At 35.8% G+C, this 22,604-nt stretch overlaps 1 protein-coding gene across 11 annotated transcripts in view; it reads right to left on the bottom strand.

The window, feature by feature from the left end:
- SLC4A10 (solute carrier family 4, sodium bicarbonate transporter, member 10) overlaps positions 1-22,604 on the bottom strand; it is a 235,597-nt gene that overhangs the window by 42,802 nt on the left and 170,191 nt on the right. For all 11 annotated transcript variants that reach the window (XM_006766483.2, XM_006766486.2, XM_006766489.2 and 8 more), the window contains 4 exons: positions 9,656-9,761; positions 3,816-3,977; positions 2,297-2,410; positions 1,027-1,188 (listed from right to left, as the gene is read on the bottom strand). In XM_006766483.2, coding sequence (XP_006766546.1) covers positions 1,027-1,188; positions 2,297-2,410; positions 3,816-3,977; positions 9,656-9,761 — 544 coding nt within the window. The remainder of the gene's footprint in view (positions 1-1,026; positions 1,189-2,296; positions 2,411-3,815; positions 3,978-9,655; positions 9,762-22,604) is intronic.

Below are 22,604 nucleotides of genomic sequence, written 5' to 3'. Positions count from 1 at the left end.
GAATGCTCTTTGTTTTAAGATAGACACACTCTCTCCATTATATACAGAAAATTCATTTTTAGTAATATTTATTATAAATCATTGTGCTTTCTTACATTTATGTTTTTACTATTTACAATCAAATAGTTCAATCAGAGTAAAATCTTTCTAACAAACATACTTATAAATCCTTTGGAGCATGATTTCTGTTGCTCTGACAATGAACCTTTTCCTAGAGTTTAGAGGATGTACATGATTCCAAAACAAAACAAGATTGTGCATGTTTTGTTTTTACAAGATTTGATTTAGATCATTTGTAACCATTCAATGATTTTGATTTTATTTAACATATTCTTATAAGTGATAGCACTCATATTACATAACTCAGACAAATTGTATACCAGTAAACCATTTTGATTATTCTCAGTTGCAAAATGGCAAGGTCAGAATATAAAACATATCCATATTCATTCTCTTTGTAAAAAAAGAAAGGCATTAAAATCTGCAATAAAACTCAACAGAGGTGTCACTTACAGTCTATAACATTTATAACTGGGTTTTGTTGTCATGGGCATTATAGACAGAGGAATAACTAAAGAAAACAAGAAATATCTGAAGATGTAATTTGTTTGAATAATGAATGTAATCTAATAGACATATTTAGGGTCAAATCAAGAAATAAAAAAATCCCTAATGTAAGACAAATTGGTAAAGATGCACTTCACCAGAATAGAACATTTCATTAAAATATGTTAAACATGGTAAAGAAAGTTAGAATTTAGGCACTGTTTTTACTTTAAACCCTGAAGGTAAGGTTTCAGAGTTTAGAGCTCAGCCAAGTATTATTGATTAATTAACTAAAAATAATTAACTTTAAGTTTATTGTAATATAGAATATCCTGAATATGAACAATAAAAAGTATGAACTTGAAAGCATTACTTTAATATTTCACTATACAAATGACTATAGCATATAAAGTATAATGAACATCAATTGATGTCAGTCAAGTCATAATAATTTACATTAAAATTAATGTTAAAATATACCTTTAGCTTATGCTCTTTTCTGTTGATTATGACAGCTGTAATCTGTTGGTCCATAAAAATTAGAATAGTACACAGCAAAGCTGGAATAATAGCAGCTATTACTGTCCACCATGGATTTGGACCTACAGGTGTAACAAACCAGCCACGATCATCTCTGGTGGGCTGTGAAAAATAAAAGAATGCACATAGTTATAACTTAGATCAATGAACATCTAATCAAATTGAATTTTACAGATGTTACCAGAAAAACCCTAATTATAAACTGATATGCTGAATGAATAATACTAATGTTTACATTAATAATAATAATAATAATAATGAATAACACTAATGTTTACAAAGCACTTTGTAAACATTAGTGTTATTCATTAACACTAATGAATAACACGGCACCATTCTAAGTACTTTAAATATTTTAACATTTTTTCCTTGGCAACAGATAAGGAGGTACAGATTAAAAAACTGAGATATAGCGAGATCCAATAAATTGCCCAAGATTCCAAAGCTAGTAAGTGCTGGAGACAGGATTTGAACTCTGACTGACTGGCTCAAAAATCTATGTTTTTAATCAATATCTATACTAGCTAAAATAATATTTACCATTTCCAGTTGTCAAATTTATTTATATATATTGAAATATATCCATATTTACAAATACATTTATCTTTACAGTTGACAACTGTATGTAGCCTTATTTTAGATGTATGCACAGGCCATTATCTGAAAACAGCAAAAAGACAATTGATGAATCAGGGTCTCAGGGAAGGGTTCTAAACATGGGTGGTGCCTGAGGTGAATCCCAAAGGAAGTCTTTTTGACAATAATTCTATGAGAAAGTCCATAGCTCTGTTTGAAGATGAGAAAATCAAGTTTAAGGAACTCAACCAGGGTCACAATCTTAGTAACATGGTCAGAATTCTGTTTCAGATCTATTTTTGTTTTAAGTACTATTCACTGGGCAATTCTGCATCAAGATAACGCATTTCCCTTAGTTTCAAAATGCTTCCTTAACTCTTAGGAGTGTTATATGTAGATATTTCAACTGGAAAAATTGACAGGAAATATTTTCAAGTGGCCTCCAGGAATCTATTTCTGTGGTTCCTAATTTTTTAAATAGTAGACCAAAGTTTTAGTCATGCTTATGGGCATTTTACTAATCTGCATCTTTATATTTTCATCAAAACCCCAAGTTCTCGGTTTCTAGCCAATATCTAAGTGAAGATTTGGTCTACAGAGATGAAGAGGTAAATAGAAAATGCTGTTAGTTCACCTTGAAAACACTTGGTACTTGTAGTTTTGGAGATGGGATCCCAGTGGCATAGTCAATTAAAACCATACACAGAATTGTAAGAAAGACAGCAAAGTCACTCACTATGGATCGAACCTAAGAATAATGAAAACATTTGTCACTTGAAGAAATTATAAATAGACAGGAATACTCAGGAACATAATCTTTCTTTGAAAAACTTTATGACATAACATTACAATATTATATGTTATGCATACTAGAATATTATTATTAGCTCTGTCAGAACCTAAATGTATATTTATGTAACTATCATTAAGATGGATTCTCACTCAACCTTTCCAGAAAGAGGCATTGTGAAATAGCTGTAATGGTTATTGTGCTATTTTAACTTTTATTTAAAATCTAAGTTTATTATGCAACTAAGTGCGTGAATATTTAGAACATAGAATAAGGTTGCAAGGCCAGAATTTGGCTACATTTTAGGACTCTTTCTCACACAGGCAACATTTTAATATGATAAACCTGAAGCACCATAAAATAAAATCCTCATTTTTATTGAAGAAGCATAATATTTTAGTAAGTATATCTGGGATATCAGAATGGCAGCAAGGAATGTGCACAACAGAGTATAAAATATGAAAAGTTCTGCTGTGTAAGCCAGTTTTAAAGCCATCTCATATATAAAGCCATCTTTCAGCAAAAATCCTAATACAATGATCAACAAGATCTGGCTTCTTTATTAGATGACTTTATGAGACACACAAAAATATAGGAGATTATTGTTTCAAGTTACAAATATAAATTTAATCAAATTAAACTTTCAAGGGAAAGAAATAAACCTTCCACCTTACAGAAGGATGTGACAAAAACTGAAGTTTTCTGCAGAAGAAACAGTTCTTGAAACATTTTCCCAGGGTGGAATTTTTATTATAATCATCAGCTCGTCCTTAAAAAAAGCTTGTTTTCTTGTTTTCTATTGGCTGAGTCAGACATTATAGGTGTTACTTTGCAGTGTTAAATATTGAACTAAGCTGTGTCTCTGTTTACTTTCCTTTCCAAATATGCAGATGCAAACGTGGTGGGTTAGGGGGAGGGACTGACACTTTGAAATGTAAGAGAATAGTATTCCAATGGGCTTTGCAGGGGCTCTCCCAGTTAAGAGTGTGGCAGTGGCTCCAAGGAGGTATCTGTCAGGCTGGAATAGTTCCCACTGTTCACTAAAGGGAGTGACAATCACTACTGCAGTGTGTGCTTTCAATTTCCAAAAAGGGAAGTGGGAAAGTGGGAGCTAATCTTTGGGATTTGAAGGACAGAAGCTTGGAGTTCATGTGCACTTCCAGCTCCTGTCTCAAAACGCTTTTCCTTCACCTCCCTCCTCTGCCACCTCCACTCCTAACCTGGCAGCCTGCTCACACAAAAGCTTTTTAGTGGCTCTGTTCATCATAGCAACTGCTCTTTCTTTTTTCTCAAAACATGCATGCCTTCATAACCTGCTTTATGTAGCTTTATGTTTTAATCCAGAAAATTGTAGTCTCAGTACCTTGGTTGGAAAATAGCGGCTGGTCTTGAACTGCTTCAGGGTGGCTGACATAGTCACTGTGGAAAAGAACAGGATCACGGACCAAAACAGAACATCCGGAACGTATGGGTGCTCGTGGCCGCACGCTCGTCCCACATACTCTCCATGCAATGACTTGCATTCCTGCCAGAGGAAGTAAAACACACGGAGCTTTTAAGAAAAAATGGGCACAATCCCCTCCGACGTCCAGCATCTGAGGGTCAGCTGCCCTGGAGATGCCGCAGCTCTGCCTCTGTGGCCCTCACCGTGACTCACCAGCACTCTACGCCCCACACCTTCTATCAGGACAGGTTCGGGAGTGAGAAATATCAAAGGCTTACGTGAAATTCGAACAGGAACCACTTTTAAAATTTCGGCCTTTTTCAAATTAAATTTAAATCTATAAAATTAATTGATTTACCAATAATATGTATTTAGCTTATATCAACTAAGTTCCTAAGAACACATTTATTGAAATTTGACATACTTCATAGTGAGTGATTACTAGGTCAGACACTACTCCAAGCCATTTAAATACATCATCTTATTTAATTTGCACATCAAGCCTATAAACTAGGTAGCTGTTATTACTTTGATTTCACGCCTGAGGAAACTGGGACAGAGTTTAAGTAATTTGCTCTGATCTCACTGCTGCTGGTGGTGGTAGAGCTGTGATACAAATACAGTGTCCATGGTGGGAATATTATTACTTATTAAGGAAGAACAATGATTTTGTAAAATGATCTAATCCAAAAGCTACCAAAAAAGATGATAAAGGCAACAAGAAAACTATGTTATGTTATTACTGAAATGAAATTGTGAGTCAAAGATCGGGCCTGAACTGAGATCACACAACAACAAAAATGTTACTACATGAGCAAGACGGAGCTCATGTTTACTATTATGACTTCTCTGTGGTCTTTCCCCCCTCCCTGCACCCCGCCCCCCGTAAATATTTTCATAAGGCCCTGGAGGATCATGTCTAATTGCTGCCTTAGCCATGAGGTGGCAGCAAAGTCAAAACAAAATTCTTTTCTCCAAGAAAAGCTGAGCACTTTAAACATTAATATTTTGAAATTGAAAATTTCCTTTTAAAATCATTTTGGTTTATGTTATTTTAAAGATTAGATTACTAAAGTATTTATTTTTATTTTAAAACAGAGAAGATAATTGCTTAAATGAACCAGCGACTCGATCAATCCTTGAGATATTCTGGGCCTGACCAGAAATGGAATTGTGCCATGGTACAGAGAGATTTTAAAAAAAAACATATGCACTGATAGATTGGGCAATAACACAGAGTCCACTCACTGAACAATGCCTCAGGCCCTGGAGCCCTTGTATAGCAGAAAATAAATACGTTCAAAAGACTGTAAAATAAACCACAGACAGCTACACTGTTATTCAAAAATAAACAACCAACCAGTAAATCTAGTTGGAGCAGCTACTCCTAAGGCTAGGCTTATGAAGAAATACTGTTAGTGTACCTTATAATTATCTGAAACAATTCTGTCCCCTCTTCTAATCTAACTGCAAATACCTTCCTTGCTAGCTAAGGCTGAATTCCAATTATCCATGTTAAGTTAATACAGAGCACAATAACGTGGCTAATTGAAAAACCAAAGAAAAATCCTCCAGGCCTTAATTATAGCTTTAATTTTCCTTTCTCAAAACTCTGTAAAAATAAAGTTCCAAAAATAAACCCTTGCTTTTTTCTTCTTTTTTTAGTTCCTTCTCTTGTCCTTGTTCAGAGATACTAGGAGAGCAATCACTCAGCCAAGTAATGGGTAAGCTGAGCGACTAAATACGAAGAGGAGCTACAAGCTCCACTGTAAACTCATTATCTATAGAGTTGTGATTTCTGCAGTCTTTTCATGCAGTTATAAAATGTTCCTTCGACTTGGCTGAGTCTTGCTCTCAATTCTTAAGAACAGAGCTGCCATTTGCCATTTCAAAGGGTTGTTTAACTGTCTTATAATCTATAATAAATTTACAATAGCTTGCTTAGGTACTTTAATTCAAAGTAAATTTGAAAAGGATATTTATTTGGGTAGGTACAGAATGTTAATATTTTAAAAAGTATAATCTACTAAATTCTACATTTATTTTCTGGTTTATGTTAACTGTTCCTCACCCTCCAACACACACACGTGTGCGCGCGCACACACACACACACACACACACACACACACACACACACTTCTACATCTATATCCTGAGATATAGAAATGAAAACCAAATCTAAATCCTGTTCTTTTAGTTTGAGTCTAACACATGCTTTCATTTACAAAATAAAATAAAAAAATGCTTGTTGCCAAACTCATTTCTACTAATTATCCTTCAAATACATCCTAAGTATTAATAATTTTATAAGTTAGTAAAAATCAAGTTTGATAAAATAAGAAGTTGAAGTTGGCATTAGTGTCCTGCCCCTTAAATATGCTAGCTAAATATGTTATTCTGGCACTGAGACTATTAACCAATTGCAAGTTAAATGCTTGTGAATATTTTAAACCTTACCTAAGAACTCCTTATAATGGCTGATTTTGAGATACTGCTAAAAATACATATAACAAAAGAAACCTAACTATTCCAGTTTGCCATAAAAGACTTGTATTAAGCATTATTCACAACAGCCAAGATACAGAAATAACCTAAGTGTCTGCCAAAGAATTAATGGATGAAGAAAATGTGGTATAAATATGCAATTCAATGTTATTCACCCTTAAAATAAGAAGGAAATCCTGCTATCTGCAAGAACATAAATGAACCTGGAAGACATTATGCTAAATGAAATAAGCCAGAAAAAACAAACACTGCATGATTTCACTTAAATGTAGAATTTTTTAAAAGTCACTCATAGAAGCAGCAGAGTACAATGGTGGTTACCAAAGGCTGGGGGAAGAAGGGAAATGGGGAAATACTGCGTCAAAGGGTCCAAAGTTTCAGTTATGTGGAATGAGTAAGTTCTGAAGATCTAACCCACAGCATAGTGACTGTACTTAATAATAGTGTATTACATAGTTGAAATTTACTAAGAGTATATTTTAATTGTTCTCACCTAAAAAGGCAACTATGTGGTGGATTGGTATGTTAATTAGCTTGATTGTGATAATCATCTCATGATGCATACATGTAATCAAAACATTATGTTGTATACCTTAAATATGTATAATTTTTGTCAACTATACCTCAATAAAGGTGGAAAATAAACAAAAACAAGTCATGTTAAATAGTAAATCTGTGATATGGGACTATCTTTTAAAATAATCATTGAATATTTATGGAACACTCACTATGCATATAGCAGTTTGGGAAAATCACAGAAAGCTAAAGTTCTTTGCCCTTTGTGAATTCGCAATGTAAAACTATAATTTATGAGGTATGTAAAATGTAATGTTAAAAAATCTGTCAAGTGAACAACGTATAAAATAATGTTATATTATTATTTTTACAAAGTAGTTATAAAAGCCATTAGTACAAAACTTTATTAGTAAAATGCTTTTACTAATTTGTGATTATGCTTTAAAAAAACAAAACCGGTATAACAACTAAGACAAAAAAATTTCAATCGTCTTCATTGACTTAAAAATTACAAATTTTTTTCATTATGTAGCAATTCCCTTTGGTGATAAAGGTTATTTCTGGTCAAGATTAGCAATTATTCAATTTCAAAAGCAGCTTTTAACTAATGACAAATAATATGAAAATTTATGCCAGAATGTTAACACCTAGTTCAGGACTTTGAAACAACAGCAAAATGCTGGATATGCTTTGATTGCAAAATACTGTTCACCATACTCTGCTTGACTCTAAAGCAGTAGTTCTCAACCTTGGCTGCACATTAGAATCACCTGGGAATCTTTTTAAAATCCTGATTTCTGGGTCTCATCCTCCAGAAATTCTGTTTCTTTATTATGGGGTGGGGCCACAACTTTAGTAACAAAGAAACAGAATTTCCGGAGGATGAGGCCCAGAAATCAGGATTTTAAAAACATTCCCAGGTGATTCTGATGTGCAGCCAAGGTTGAGAACCACTGCTCTAAAGCTTCTAATATTTAAAATTAACCAATGGCAAGCCAGATCACTTGTTCTGTGAGTCTTTTAGAAGGTCATTATTCAGGATTTGCAGCTATACAGAATATTATTATTTAGCATTAAATTATTCAGACAATATAAAATACAGAGTAAGTGACCATGTTAAATAATTTAGAGATGGGATTATTGAAGAGAACGCCATGGTGAGGAACACAAGCAAGAGCTTTTTTAGACATAACATCCTTATAGTTCACCCAAAAAAAATGTAGTTGGAAGATACACTGTTGGATGGATCAACCATGGTATAGGTAACAATGGTTATCCAATAAGTGGATAACCATGCAATATTATTTTTCTAGGGGAAAAAAAGTAGGACATAATAAATGTTAACTATAAAAGAAGAAAACAAGAGTAAGTAAAGGCTTATTCTAGAGAAAATGATGAAGGTAAGAATAAAGGTAGTAAAATATAGGTCAAGATTGAATTTCATACAGAGGGTAAGTAATTTGATTTTTATTCTAAAGAAAACGTTTAATGGGAAAATTGACAAAATAGGCAATAGGTCAAGTGCTCTTACAAAATTCATGTTTATATTTAAAAGTTACTAAGAGAGTAGACCTTAAAAGGACTCATCATAAGAAAAAAATTCTGTAACTATGTGCGGTGACGAATGTTACAAAGACTTACTGTGAATATCACTTCACAAAATATACAAATATTAAATCATTATATTGTACACCTGAAACTAATATAATGTTGTATGTCAATTATACCTCAATTTAAGAAAACACATTTAGATTTTTATAATATTTGTACAACAAAAAAGATTTATTTGTTCCACTAACTGGTTCGCTTACTAAAATGATATGTGTTTCATAAAATGAGCTGAATTCATATAGTTTTATGCTGATGCCTATAATGGGTTTGAGCTTACACAAGTAGGTGAAGTGGAAGAAGCTTTGGACCATCATGTTTGTAACTGAGGGGAATAAAAAAAGAAACTAGGAAGACTCGGATTTTTTTAAATATTTATTTAAAGCAGAACATTTTCAATTTTTCCAACTATGAGATTTGACAAAACAGAAGTGAAGGATGCAAATACAGATGAAAAAAGAAGTTCACAAACATAATGATAGATTAAGCAGAATGGAGAAACAGCTATGAGAGAGAGAAACCACAAAGTAGAGATAAAAAAAAAAACAAAAACAAAAAAAACACGTTTTTAAAAGGTATGGGATTTAAAATAAAAACGTGTTGCCATCCTCTTTCCTGAAGGGGAGAGCAGAAGAAAATGGAAACAAGAAATCCCTCCTGAGGGAGGTGCCAGAATTTCGTTAATAAACTGACTTTGGTTCTCCCAAAGATTTCAATATTTACACTAAAATAATAACAGGCAGCCCCTTACCCCCAGCATATTCTGAAGAGCTGGAACAGTACTACAGAGCAAAGTAAAAGCATCTGGTTTCTTTACACAGAAGGACCACTTAGTGCTGCCATATGGCTTCATTTAGGTCAACACCATTGATATTTAATATGCTTTCAGTTAGTCTAGTCATATTATGCTGTATATGTGTGCTTTTAGTGCAATGCAGGCTTGCTAGGTATTAGAAATACTTCATAATGAAAGAAAACCCCAGAAAAAAAAAACAACAACTATCACTTTTATAGCAGTATGCACTCAAAAAAAGTTACCTTAATGGTGATAATTCACTCACAATGTCAACAAAAGCCACCAAACAATAGTACAATTCAATATATGACTCATTTTTCAATGTATCACTTACTGACACAGTTAGGTTCTCCCAAATTATGTCCGAGGCAGAGATATTGGACTCGCTCCATTCTTTCAGCGTGTCGTTGCTGGGGTTGTGGGGCTCCACACAGTTACACCTGGAAAGGCAAAACGGTGCAGTCGGTGAAAAGTATCTTTTTGTCACCAGACTAAAAACAAATATGCAATGGGTCCTTTTCCCTAGGCATGGCTTTCCTCCAACTAAGAGATAAGAGGTTTATCCTGAATTATTCTAGGACAGACCATGTCCAGAAAGTTGGATAGATAGATAGCCAGGGCACTAGACCACTCTACAGTGTTTCCTACAGTGGGGCCTTGACTTATGAGTTTAATTCGTTCCGAGACCGAGCTCGTTAAGGAGCTCGTTAACTCAAATTACTCTATCAGCTCAATGCAAAAAATCGGCCGAGAGACAGCTGGTATCTCAAAAAACTCGTTAGTCGGGACACTCGTAAGACAAGGCCCCACTGTATTTCCTAGTGAAATAGGTCATTCCCTCTCTGTCCCAGTCAGAGAATGTTTTATAAATTGTATTTTAGAACTAGGGCTTTGGGGCCCTTTTAAGCCAGGATGCCTTCTAGGTTTTAAGGGACTATTTGCCTCTAAACTATAAGTCAAGTGGGAAAAATGCTAAACATCCAAATCTATTATTATAATTTACTTATATCCTATATAATAAAAGGCTAATATGCAAATTGACTGAACAACAGAATGACTAGTCTCTATGACTCACACTGACCATCAGGGGGCAGATGCTCAATGCAGGAACTGTCCCCTCATGGTCAATGCACTCTCACAGGAGGAGCACCGCTCAGCCAGAAACTGGGCTCATGGCTGGTGAGCACAGCAGCAGTGGCGAGAGCCTCTCCTGCCTCCGCGGAAGCACTAAGGAGGTCCGATTGCCGACTTAGGCCCACTCCCTTAAGTCGATCAGGCGAATCAGGGCCGGCCGGCTAGGGCGAGGGACTGCGGGAGGTTGGCCAGCCACGGTAGGTTGGCTGTTGGAGCACACTGACCACCAGGGGGCAGCTCCTGCGTTAAGCATCTCCCCCTGGTGGTCAGTGCGTTGTCATAGCAACCGGTCAACCGGGTTGCTTAGATACACACACACACACACACACACACTAGCGGCCTGATGCATGAAATTTGTGCAAGGGGCTTGGCCCTCGCAACCCTGGCTGCCTCAGCTAGCCCTCACAGCCACTAGCAGCCTCAGCCGGCCCTCGTAGCCCCGGCTTCATCCGGAAGGTCATTTGGCTGTTCAGTCTAATTAGCATACTAGCTCTTTATTATATAGGATTTAGATCATTTATCAGATTTGGAGCATATCCTTCTAACTTCATTTAACCTTGATTACCTCCTCAAGACTCTATCTCCAAAGAATTGCAATGGAAGCTAGGGCTTCAACATATAAATTTTGAGGGAATACAATTCATCTGTAGTAATCATTCTCTGGTTCTTTACTCCTGCTCCTTAAGACCAATTACCCTTTAAGAAAGCCTCTATCTCAGGCTATGCTTTCAGGGGAACCCAGGGTATAGTATGTTTTGTTCTATATGTATGGTGACACACACAAAAAAATGATCCATTGAAAGTCTAGTCATGAAGGTATTACTATGCACAATGCTTAACTGAATAAAAAGTTAGTAAGTTATTTTTTTAAAGTGAGTTAAGAAGTTAATTCAATACTACACTTAGCAAGACACCATGCTAAGTGTAACATTGAATAAGATAGACATGGTCCTGGGGGCTTTCTTTAAATGCAGGAGAGAAATACTAAACAGTCGATTACTTAATTATATAAATACATTTGTGAAATATGCTATAAAGAAGTCTAGGTTGCTAAGAAGCCTTGAGTCTATGTGCTCAGGAAAAACTAAGAAAATGAGGCTTAAGCTGAGATTGAACAAAATTTAGTAAGAAATGGTGTGGGCAGGGTGGTGGTGTGGTGGACTAGAGAGAGCAACAGCAGGTGGGAAGGTCTGGGTCGGGAGATTGTCTCAGAAAGGTGAGTGCGGCTGAATCAGAAGGGGGGTGGGGAAAGAAATGGGGTGGGGCTGTGAGAGAGGCATGGCCCAGACTGTACAGTGAGCCTTGCGGGCCCTAGTAAGTACTATTTTGAATGTTAAAGTGAGAACAGTAGGGCAGCTTCAAAGGATTTTTGGAAAGATTTGTTTATTCCATTGTTGCTGTGGTTTCTGTAGGTCATGCAGCCCTCATATAAAGTCCATATCATTAATTAAAATGGTTAGATGTAGGCATAGCTAGAATAATTGTAGCTCAAGCTCTGAGGGAATGTTACTGAAGAAAAGTGCTCAGGTCATTGAGAGGTCTTGAAAGAGTCAGTGGACATAGTAGAGAATTGTGATAGGAAAGATCCTGCCTTGACTTCTGTCAAAAGTGTGGGAGGCAGAGAAGGTAAGGCCTGAAGTTCTAGAGCCATGGATACCTTATCTATGTTACTACATATATAAGATCTGCTAGTTTCTCCAAGATCCGATTTCTAAGTCTCAAGTTGGAATTCATAGACAAATTCTAATATGAAGTATATTAGCAATTGTGAAAAAAATTTCTCTCTGCATTTCTGAGAACTTTCTGTTGTTTCCATCTATTTTCCAAAAACAAAGGAAGTTCTTATGTTTCCCTGTTTTGTCTCATTTGCTCTGTGTGTATATGTTTGTAATATGTCTGCAAAGAAACTTACGAAAACCCTAAGCTTGGACCTGGCTGAGATGGCATACCATATTGTTCTTTCACCTAAAGGGTCTATTTTTTCTCTTTTTATTTTATGCTCAATACATAAAAGCTATTTTAAAAATGTATGACGCCCTGGGGTTTTCAGGTGATCTCTTCAAAGCATTGATTTTTACCAGGATATTTTCATCAGCTTTGCTGAAGGGGCAGATTACTCGGCGATTCCCCCACCTTTTTTGACGCCACCTGCCATTCTTTAGGATAATTAATAAGTCTGAGCTCTGAGCGGAAAGAAAAGTAAAGCCTTAATTTGGAAGTAATATTGAGGTGAGTCTTGACTCTGCTCCTTGGTCCTATTTGACCTTAGAAAATCACAGGACATTTTTGAGCTTTTATGAACTCATCTTACATCAAATATAATTATAACCATTGGGCAGGGTCATGTTGAGGCTTTAAAGGGGTATGATAACATATGTAAAGTACTATTCCTAGAATTTAGTAGATGCTCAATATAAGTACCTTATCACATATGTTTGTCATGTGGGTTATAAAATACTTTGATATGATCTCATTAAACCTCAAATCACTCCTATGAGAGGTAGGACAGGTATTTTTGTCCCCATTTAAAAAGGAGAAACTAGAGCTCAGCAGCTGGCTGGTACCATGGAAAGGATGAGGTAGGCCATAGGATGTCTGGTCTGTACTCCTATAAATGGAGCCCTTGAGAGGTGGAGTAGGCAAAGAAAATTTCTTTCACTTAACACTGTCTTATTTCTAGTCTAACTTCATACTATAACAGAACAAGATGGCTGAGAATATCCTGGATTTATGGATGTTGGCCTCAAAGATATATATTTTATTATTTCAAAAAAAAACACCAGGTGGATTAGGAGAGGACCAGGTACAGAGTTAATCCATAAACTAAAATATTTATAACTGTGTTCAAAATTATAGGTAGAAAGCAAATATGTATCAACTGTTTTATTCATTATGTAATCGATATGGCAAGTCATTTTTAAAAGGGCGGGTATCTCCAACAATTTTTGGCATAAATTGTAAGAATTGGAAAAAATATATAAAGTAAATATTATAAAGGTCATGTCCAGGACCTCCAACCTGTGAGGAAGAGATATTTTTCATCTTCCTGAAACTGGATCCCAGAGTGATTCTGAGAATAAGGTATATTAGAGACAGTGAGGGGTGGAACAAAAGTACTACCTGCTTTTCCCTCCGCATTGGGAATCCTAACTAAGGAAGCGTGTGGGAGGAAGGAAGCAGTAAACGGCTTGGAGGGCTGTTCGGTGACCTGCCAGGTAGAACTTCAGGTCCTTCTGATAGACGGCACCCAATCCGTTGGTCAGGAACTACTAAATGTAGGGCCTTGTGAACGTGTGCCTGGTTTCCGGAATTGGCATATGCCTCTAACATCTTTGTAGAATGATAAACATGATTTAATCTGCTAGATTAGAATAATTATGTTAGATAGTTGCCTAGGCACATACATATGCTATGGCTCAGGTCAAACCATTTGAATATACAGAAGACCTGCCTCAAATCCTTACCCAGCCCTGTCATGAATTCAAATAAAGATGCCATAGGTGACTACTGCACAGTAGTGGTGCCCAAAAGAACGCTGTTAATATTATTCATTAGGAGCAATACTCTCTTTCTTGTTAAAGTAAATTAGTAACATATTGCCTGAATCTGTTATATCATGCAGTAAACATCCTGTTTTTTTAGGTAGCTAATGATTAGAATTCTCCAAGTTAGTCATTCTTCTAATTTACCTCAGAAAAAGCAGCCCAAAACCATTTTTTAATAGGAAATTATGTGCATATTCTGAAAATTTTGTGAAAGCATAGTTCTATAAGATAAAAGGAAACTTAAATGTAAAATAGAAAATATATGGCAAATTTCTTGTGGAAGTAACATAACAAAGGAGAAAGAGCACTATAGTAGACCCATGAATACATCTATGTACAGACATATGTGTGTGTATAATGCACATATAAGCTTCCACTAGCTATTGCATATTTTGCATATCTATCTGATATGCATATAGCTGCTACATGCATAACATGAGGCACTTTGTTTTCTAGGTTAATAGTTTGATTTCTACATGTTATAGATGCAGGAAACTAAGTGTTTGATGGCTTACCCAAAGCCATATATGCTGATAGAATTACATTTGAATCCAGGTCTGTTTGACCCCAAAACCTCTGCACTTGCAGCTGCAATGTGCTTCCTCTAGATCAGTGGTTCTCAACCTTCCTAATGTCGTGTCCCTTTAATTCAGTTCCTCATGTTGTGGTGACCCCCAATTTCATTGTTACAAATTGAACATAATTAAAGCATAGTGATTAATCACAAAAACAATATGTAATTATATATGTGTTTTCCAATGGTCTTAGGTGACCCCTGTGAAAGGGTCGTTCGACCCCCAAAGGGGTCGCGACCCACAGGTTGAGAACCGCTGCTCTAGATGCAGTTCTGTGGCATTTCCATCAGCAGAGCCAGATGAAAGAGATGGCTCCAGAACAAGGAAGTGATCTACATTTCACTATGCGGGCTTCCTAGCTTCCCCTTTCAGGACCCCTCTCCTGTACGGTATCACCTCCCAAAACACCCAGCAGACCTGCCCTCATATCACGATTACACCAGCACTCTCCACATTCCTATTCCTCACAGCTGCGTCTAACCCTGGCCTGGGATGACTTCCTTCACTGAGCTGCGTGTGCTCCATTCCCCCAGGGCCCTGGTTTCTTTTTCACAGCCATTGTGCTGTGTCAGTGAGGACAGTGATAGAATGTGTCATTCCATTCCTGGGAGTAGAGTGACATTTCAACAGTGATGTTCTGAAAGTACTAAGAAATCTGGTATAAAAATATGAGTTCATAGAAAAGGCACTTTTTTTGGAGAGTCAGATTTATAAGTGGACATTAGTCACCTATGCCTCCTTGTCAGGCCTATCTCTTGTTAATAATAGCTCTCATCCGTAAATGAATTCCAACGAGGAGAAGTAAGTTTTTTAACCTAAAAGATTTATTTTATACATCTCAGTAGCAGAAGTAGCCAGTGTTCTTTCCTGAGGTAGGCGGATGTGATAACCACTGCCTTAAGGAAACAGATGCATTGCTCCTTCCTGAGTCCCCACCTCTGATACTGGGAATCTCAGCAGAGAGTTCTTAGAGGCTGCGGGCTTGGACAGGACATTTGAAAAAGCTCAAAGAAGGCCCTGGCTATTTAGAGTTTATGTTCTTAAACATCAAAAGCAGATATTCTAAATAAATAAAATGAGAAAAAAAATCCCATTTTCCTGTTTTTCACCTATACTGATGGACTTAAATAACTCCAGTCAAAAACTACAAAAAGAAAAGAAAAGGGAAACCAAAAAAACTAGAGACAGCAATATAAGCAAATAAAATGTAAGTTTGGATCAAATTCTTCTGTTAATTTTATCCAAAGTAATTTTTAGTGACTCTGGCCATAAGATAGAAATGCTAATGCAAATAATAATAATAATAATAATAATAACCTCTAGGTATATAAGTGCTTAGAATACTGGACTTTAGTCTCTTTAGCCACAGTTCCTATGATCACTTACTGGAGGGACTTTGGACTTCTCTATATCTGTTTTCTTAAAGTGGGGATAATGAGCCCAGCCAATGTGGCTCAGTGGTTGAGCCTTTGACCCAGAAACCAAGAGGTCACTGGTTTGATTCTGGTTGCCAGCTCAATCCCCCACTAGGGAGCATGCAGAAGGCAGCTGATGGATCATATTCCTCTCTCGTTGATGTTTCTATTTCTCCAACCCTCTCCCTTACTCTCTCTCTAAAAAACCAATAAAAACATATTTTTTAAAAAGTTGGGATAATGATAGTATTCAACCTAACAGTATTATTACAAAGGTAAATTAGTTAATGTAGGTAAAAGCACCTAGAACAGAATCTGGTGTAAATAAATTCAAATTAGGTGTTAGGTATCATTATTGTTATTACTATTGTTACTAGACCAGAAATTTCAGTAATCCAAAGGCAATAGAATGGACTGTATATACACATTTTTATTACATTTTTTAAAACACCAGTATAAAATGTCAGTAATTCTGACTTATGATGTTGAATTGTTTGGCTTAAAATACACTCTTCACCAAACACTATGTTTTACCGCCACTTCCCTCCCCACCCCCATGTGTGCGCTGTAAGCCATCTTGTTTATGTAAATGGCTACAGAGTGATTAGATAAACATTATAATTAAATGCCCTCATCCAGAAGTCATTGCTTTTGTCAAGGCTAATGGAGGTGATCAGTCTTCTTTACCACAGAAGAGCCTGTGGCTGTCTTCTAGAAAACATAATTTGGTAGCACTGCCTTCAACATTATTACTAATTTTAGTCCCTGGGTTACAGATGATCTCCTTTGTCTTTGTAGTTATTATCAGTACCTTCCTGTGTGTGCTGAACAGTAATGGTTTGTGATTCTCTTTTTTTTTTTTTTAAGTCTTTTTATTGACTAAATTAACCCCTAGAGTGCTTTGTAGCAAGTTAGGTGTTTGTAAATATGTGGCATAAAGTCAGAGAATTATGATCTATCTGTAGAAGTCAAACGTGTTTTTATGTCTATATTTTTTTCTATTTCAAAAGTATTCTGAATTACCAAAATAATAAAAGCAGACTAGAGGATATTTATAAAATAAAGAACAAGAAGAAAATCAGTCTTTCTATCAGTTACTGTGATTTTTGACATATTTCTTTCAGTAGCTCTTATTATGTTTTCAACATATTTATGAGCATACAGTGTTTTCTAGCCCCATCAGTGGGCTTTGAGAAGCAGTGTGACATGATCTGACTTGGGCTGTAAGAGAATAATTCTGGCTGCTTCACAGAGAACAGTCTGTGTAAGAGCAAGTGTAAAATCAGGGACACCAGTTGAAAGGCAATTGTAATAATCTAGACAAGAGATGATGGAGAAAGAGAGGGTGGTAAGTAGTGTTTAATTTTATATAGAGAGCCATTATATTTGTTAAGAAGTCTGGGTGTGTCAGAGAGTAGTCAAAAATAAGTCCATGGTTTTTTTCATCAGAACGGCTGAAAGGATAGGGTGGCCATTAACTGGGGAACGACTTCAGAGAGTTTGCTCCTGCAACTCCAAAGATAAATAGAACTAAGCTACTGTAAAGCTTTTACTCAGTATACTAGCTTTCCGGGGCTGCTATACCAAACCACCACGGGCTGGGTGGCTTAAAAAATCAAAATTTATTTTCTTACAGCTCTGGAGGCTGTAAGTCTGTGATCCAAGTGTCATCAGGTGATTTCCTCGGAGGCCTCTCTTTGGCTTGCAGAGACTGCCCGCTCGCTGTGGCCTCGCATGTTCCTTTTAATGTGCCTGTACATTCTGGTGTCTCTTTTCTGTGTCCAAATTTCCTCTTCTTTTAAGGACACCAGTCAGATTTGATTAGGATCCACCCATATGACCTCATTTAACCTCAATTATCACTAAAGGCTCTGTCTCCAAATATAATCACAACCTACATGAAAGGTTTAGATCTTCCACATATGAATTTTGGTGGAACACAATTCAACTCATAACACCAAGTGATATGATTTCACAGTGAGTAAGGACCACCTCTCTTACTCCCTAAAGTCTGTTTTTATAATTGAAAGTAAAATTCTACCAGAGGTGCTTCATTCTTTTAAACACAAAAAAATGAAATGTTTTGAAAGAAATAAAACTAGACTCCTAGTAATCATTTTTAGAGCAAGTTCTTATAGACTAAGAAGACACCAGGTAGGTACCTATGCAATGAAGAGATGAGCAACACATAATGGGGTGACTAGAAGCAGCAGAATTGGCCACAACACAAACTTCACTGAGACTAAGTAAATAAGCACTCATTTATGGAACATATTTTGTTACTGTTCATAATATTTGAATAGTCTTACAGAGAAAATATCTATAAAAGATAGTCTTTTTGGTAATATATAAAAACTGTTTTGCCTGAAACTGGGAGCTATTACAATAGAATGTTATATATATATACCTTTTCACTTGATATTTTCCTGTTTGTTAAATAATAAATGTAAAGTATATAAATGGAACACCTTATTTTATCAAAAACTAAAATTTTAAACAGAAAAAATATTCTAAGCTAACTTGGCTAGTTCTACAAATATTGAGTAGAAATAGTGTTCAAAGAAATTAACATATAATATTATAGGTAGCAATTATTACTCATAATTTTTTTCATTTACATGGATTTTGATATAAAAATCCAGTGGAATTTTTGGAAGAACATAGAATAATATTATTTTTCTCATCTCCTTAACTAGATTCAAGCCTCCTTTAAAGTAGAAAATGTAACAATTTTATCTCCCATAGTCCCAGCATACTATAGAATACTAGAGGCCCAGTGCATGAATTTGTGCACGGGTTGGGTCCAGCCAGCCAGCACCAATTGGAGCTGATCAGAGGTGGGACTGGCTGGGGGGAGGGTCTGAGGGTGGTTGGCTGGCCAGCCCCACCCCCTGGTTGAACTCCTGGTCGAGGGGACAATTTGTATATTAGCCTTTTATTATATAGGATAGTAATGCGTAATGCATATTGATTAATTGAACATGTTGTAATATAATAGACATCATCTGACCAATCATGTTTGATAAGTAAAGATAACTGAGCTCTTTTACAGTATCTTTAACACTCTCTTAAAGATTTCAACTAGAAATTTTGAATAAACTGAGAGGTTATAAGAATCTTAATGTGGGATAAAAATATACAAACTGAATTCATAAAACTAGTTCTGACTGCAAATTTAGACAGGGTGCCAACATGGTGGAGAAGTCATCTGGAAGAGAGGCAGGACTGCAACCTACAGCAGAACCCCAAAGTTGATCAGAGATGTTGGGAGAAAGGTGATGAAAGGGAGGTTATCTTGGCTCATTGACCTGTTGCTCCTCACTAATCAAAACTAAAGGATAAAACTCAGATTTAGATAAACCCCTGTATTTCAACATTTTAAAATCACTTTTTTCTACATATACATGACTAAATTTATCCAGAATTGCTTGCAACATAACTTTATAATTGTATTTTTATGTATTTATTTGTGTAATATATGTGTGACTCCACTCGATTAATCTCCATAATGCTGGACCCATTACTATAAGGCAGGCACACCTTTTACTCCCTATACTAGCGAAGTGCTTGGTACACATCACAAATTAACATATTTGTTCATATTGTTACATTTCAGAAATGCTTCTTACAATGCACATTTAATATAGACTTTTTTTCTCTATTAAAAATCTGACATCTTAGAATCAAATAAATATTACTGGGCACTCAAAAAACCATTATTCAATAAATTTCTGGAAACCCATCTTATTGTTGATTCTTAATCCAAACACTTACTATCTTTGTTTTCCGTTTCTGCTTTTGAACTAAATTCTGCTTTTAGTGATAGTCTTACCTCCAGTAGCCATAGTATCCAGTATAAGTTTATTATTTACCTATTTAATCCTCACTATTCCTAATGAATTATGAGCCTTTGTGTTACAAGATTAATGTCTCCATCTTTCTGCCTCCACAAAGCCAGGGGGTTGGTAGATACCAGTAAGCTTTTGTTAAGTGTCTTTTAACAATGTTGCTTTTCAGATCTACTCCTTCTACTATTTTCTTTCTCTGTAACTATAGATTTGCAAACCTGAAATAGATTTCCCTTCCATACTTTCTTATCAAGCAGCTATGAAAGGACAGAAATTTACACAAACATCCATATTAGAGGGAAAGTACTAAGCAGGTATTGGTGATTTCTTCATTAAGATGCATTAAATGGTCACAGGTGTTGTGTTGTATATCAAATGCACAGTATTTTGATTTGTTGAGATGTGATGGCCATTCTCAAAGATAATGATTCGTAGAAGGTTAATTTTATTTCTTCCAAAAATTTTATTTTATATCTAAAAGAATGAAGCACCCATGGTATAATTTTTTTCAATTATAAAAGCAGGAAATGTTTTTGCCCACATTTCCCAATAAATGTTTGCTTAATATATATGTCAGCCTGTGCAACTGAAAAAATGGTATTCCTCATCTTTGCCTTTCTGAGACCTATTATAGTATAAATTTGCCTATAAATGGTGGGATCTTCCAGCTTAATAGTTCTTCCAACTGCTGAAATTTTAAAATGTATTTAAAGCACTGTTTCTCAACCACTGATACACATGCAATCAGGAAAAAAAGGAGACAAAATTTAAATAGGCAACTGAGTTGTTTTTTAAAATCAAATATTCATAATAAAATATTCTTCCAAAAATTCCACTGGATTTTTATATCCTTAAAACCCATGTAAATGAAAAAAAATGAGTAATAATTGCTACTTATAATATTGTATGTTAATTTATTTGAACACTATTTCTACTTGATATTTGTAGAACTAGCCAAGTTTAGTTTGCTTAGCGTATTTTCCTGTTTAAAAATTTAGTTTGTGATAATGTAAGGTATTCAGGTTATGTTCTTTACCTTTATTATTTAATAAACAGGATTTTATAGAGGGCTATGGGCTGGAAAAAACAACAACAAAAAGGTAGAAAAAAGATCAAAATCCAAAATAAAACCTTCCCATAACCTAGCAATGAGATTATACTTTCTAATAGCTCTGTAATTATTCAACTCCTGTAATGTTAATAAACTACAGTAATAGACCCTGCTCTTTGTTTTGATCCAACCAACTAAAAAGAGTTAATACAACCCCAATCTTTCCTTAGCTAGCCATCTTTGAGAGCTTTAGATTATTACAATATATTTGAAGAAACATTTCATCTTTCATAAGCAGAGTGCTTTATTCTATTTTTGCCATTTCTTAAAATCAAGGCAACCTAGAAAAACTTATTTCCACAAACTCATTACTTATTGCTAACTTGACAAATTCAGCTTGATCATCTGGTGTAATGTATATATTCTTGAAATTAAATTGATTAATTTGACACTTGCTCTTGGCACAATGAAAGGAAAGCTCATAGCTTTGAATAGAAGGTCTACATATTATTACCACATTATAAGATTAGGATGCCAGAGGTACTAGGAGAGTCTTAACAAAATCAATCACATTTTGTTATTTGCTTGGTAAAACTATGACTTTAAGGAAATCTAAGTATAAGAAGCTCAAGTATAAAGAATATCATTGAAAATTATATGAGGCCCTTTTTTCCATATCTTCTACCTAAGCAAAATATGTGAGCACACAGACATATTAACTTTGCAAAGACTGCAGCTCAGATGTACTGTATCCTAGCTTTGACATTTTCTAGGAATCCTATATAACAAAAGCCTAATATGCTAAGTGTCTGGTTATCGGGTTGTCCATTCAACCAATCATATTATGCTAATGATATGCTAAGGCCACTCAACCACTCGCTATGATGTGCACTAACCACCAAAGGGGCAGACAGTAGACCGGTCAACCAGTCGCTATGATGTGCACTGACCACCAGGGGGCAGATACTCAAACCAGTAGGTTAACTTGCTGCTGGGGTCTGGCCAATTGGGACTGAGTGAGGCGGACCGGAAACATCCTGGAGCCCTCCCACTGTCCCTCTCCAGCTGGCCAACCTCTCCAGCCCCAATCGTGCACCGGTGGGGTCCCTCAGCCTGGCCTGCACCCTTTTACAGTCTGGGACCCCTCAGGGGATGTTGGAGAGCCGGTTTCCACCCGATCCTGCAGGCCAGACAGAGGGACCCCACTGGTGCACGAATTCATGCACTGGGCCTCTAGTTTGTCTCATAAAAACTGTGCAAGCATGAGACCAGCAACATTAGTAGAAAACTAGGAGAGCAAGAGCATAATGACACTTAAAACTGATTAGGTCACAGTGACAAGAACAAAAGACCACTAAAAGTGTCATGTGAACTGCATAAAACACAAAATGTTTTATACAAAAGGTGAGATTATACAATACATTAAAGTAACCATTATGTTATCAATAACTTTGATTTATTTTCTTTAATGCACATGATTAAAAGTATGTTAATAAATATATGCATTGTATACATAGCAAAAAAAATATTTTTGCTTTTCCAAAGAGCAAGTAATGGCAATACTTTATCAGAGTCATGTACTCAAGTGAGTAGTGCAGGAAACCACTGAATCATGGTGAGAAGCTAAATGGAAGACAAGTGCAGTAGTCACATTTCCCAAGGAGATTTTATTCTCTGTGTTTCTCTTACACCCATTTCAGGTCCAGGAGACACTA

This window comes from Myotis davidii, unplaced genomic scaffold (assembly GCF_000327345.1).
Source record: "Myotis davidii unplaced genomic scaffold, ASM32734v1 scaffold59, whole genome shotgun sequence".
In the NCBI taxonomy this organism is placed as follows: Eukaryota; Metazoa; Chordata; class Mammalia; order Chiroptera; family Vespertilionidae; genus Myotis; species Myotis davidii.
Note: the sequence above shows the minus strand (reverse complement) of the source record. Positions and strands in the feature narration are given on the sequence as shown.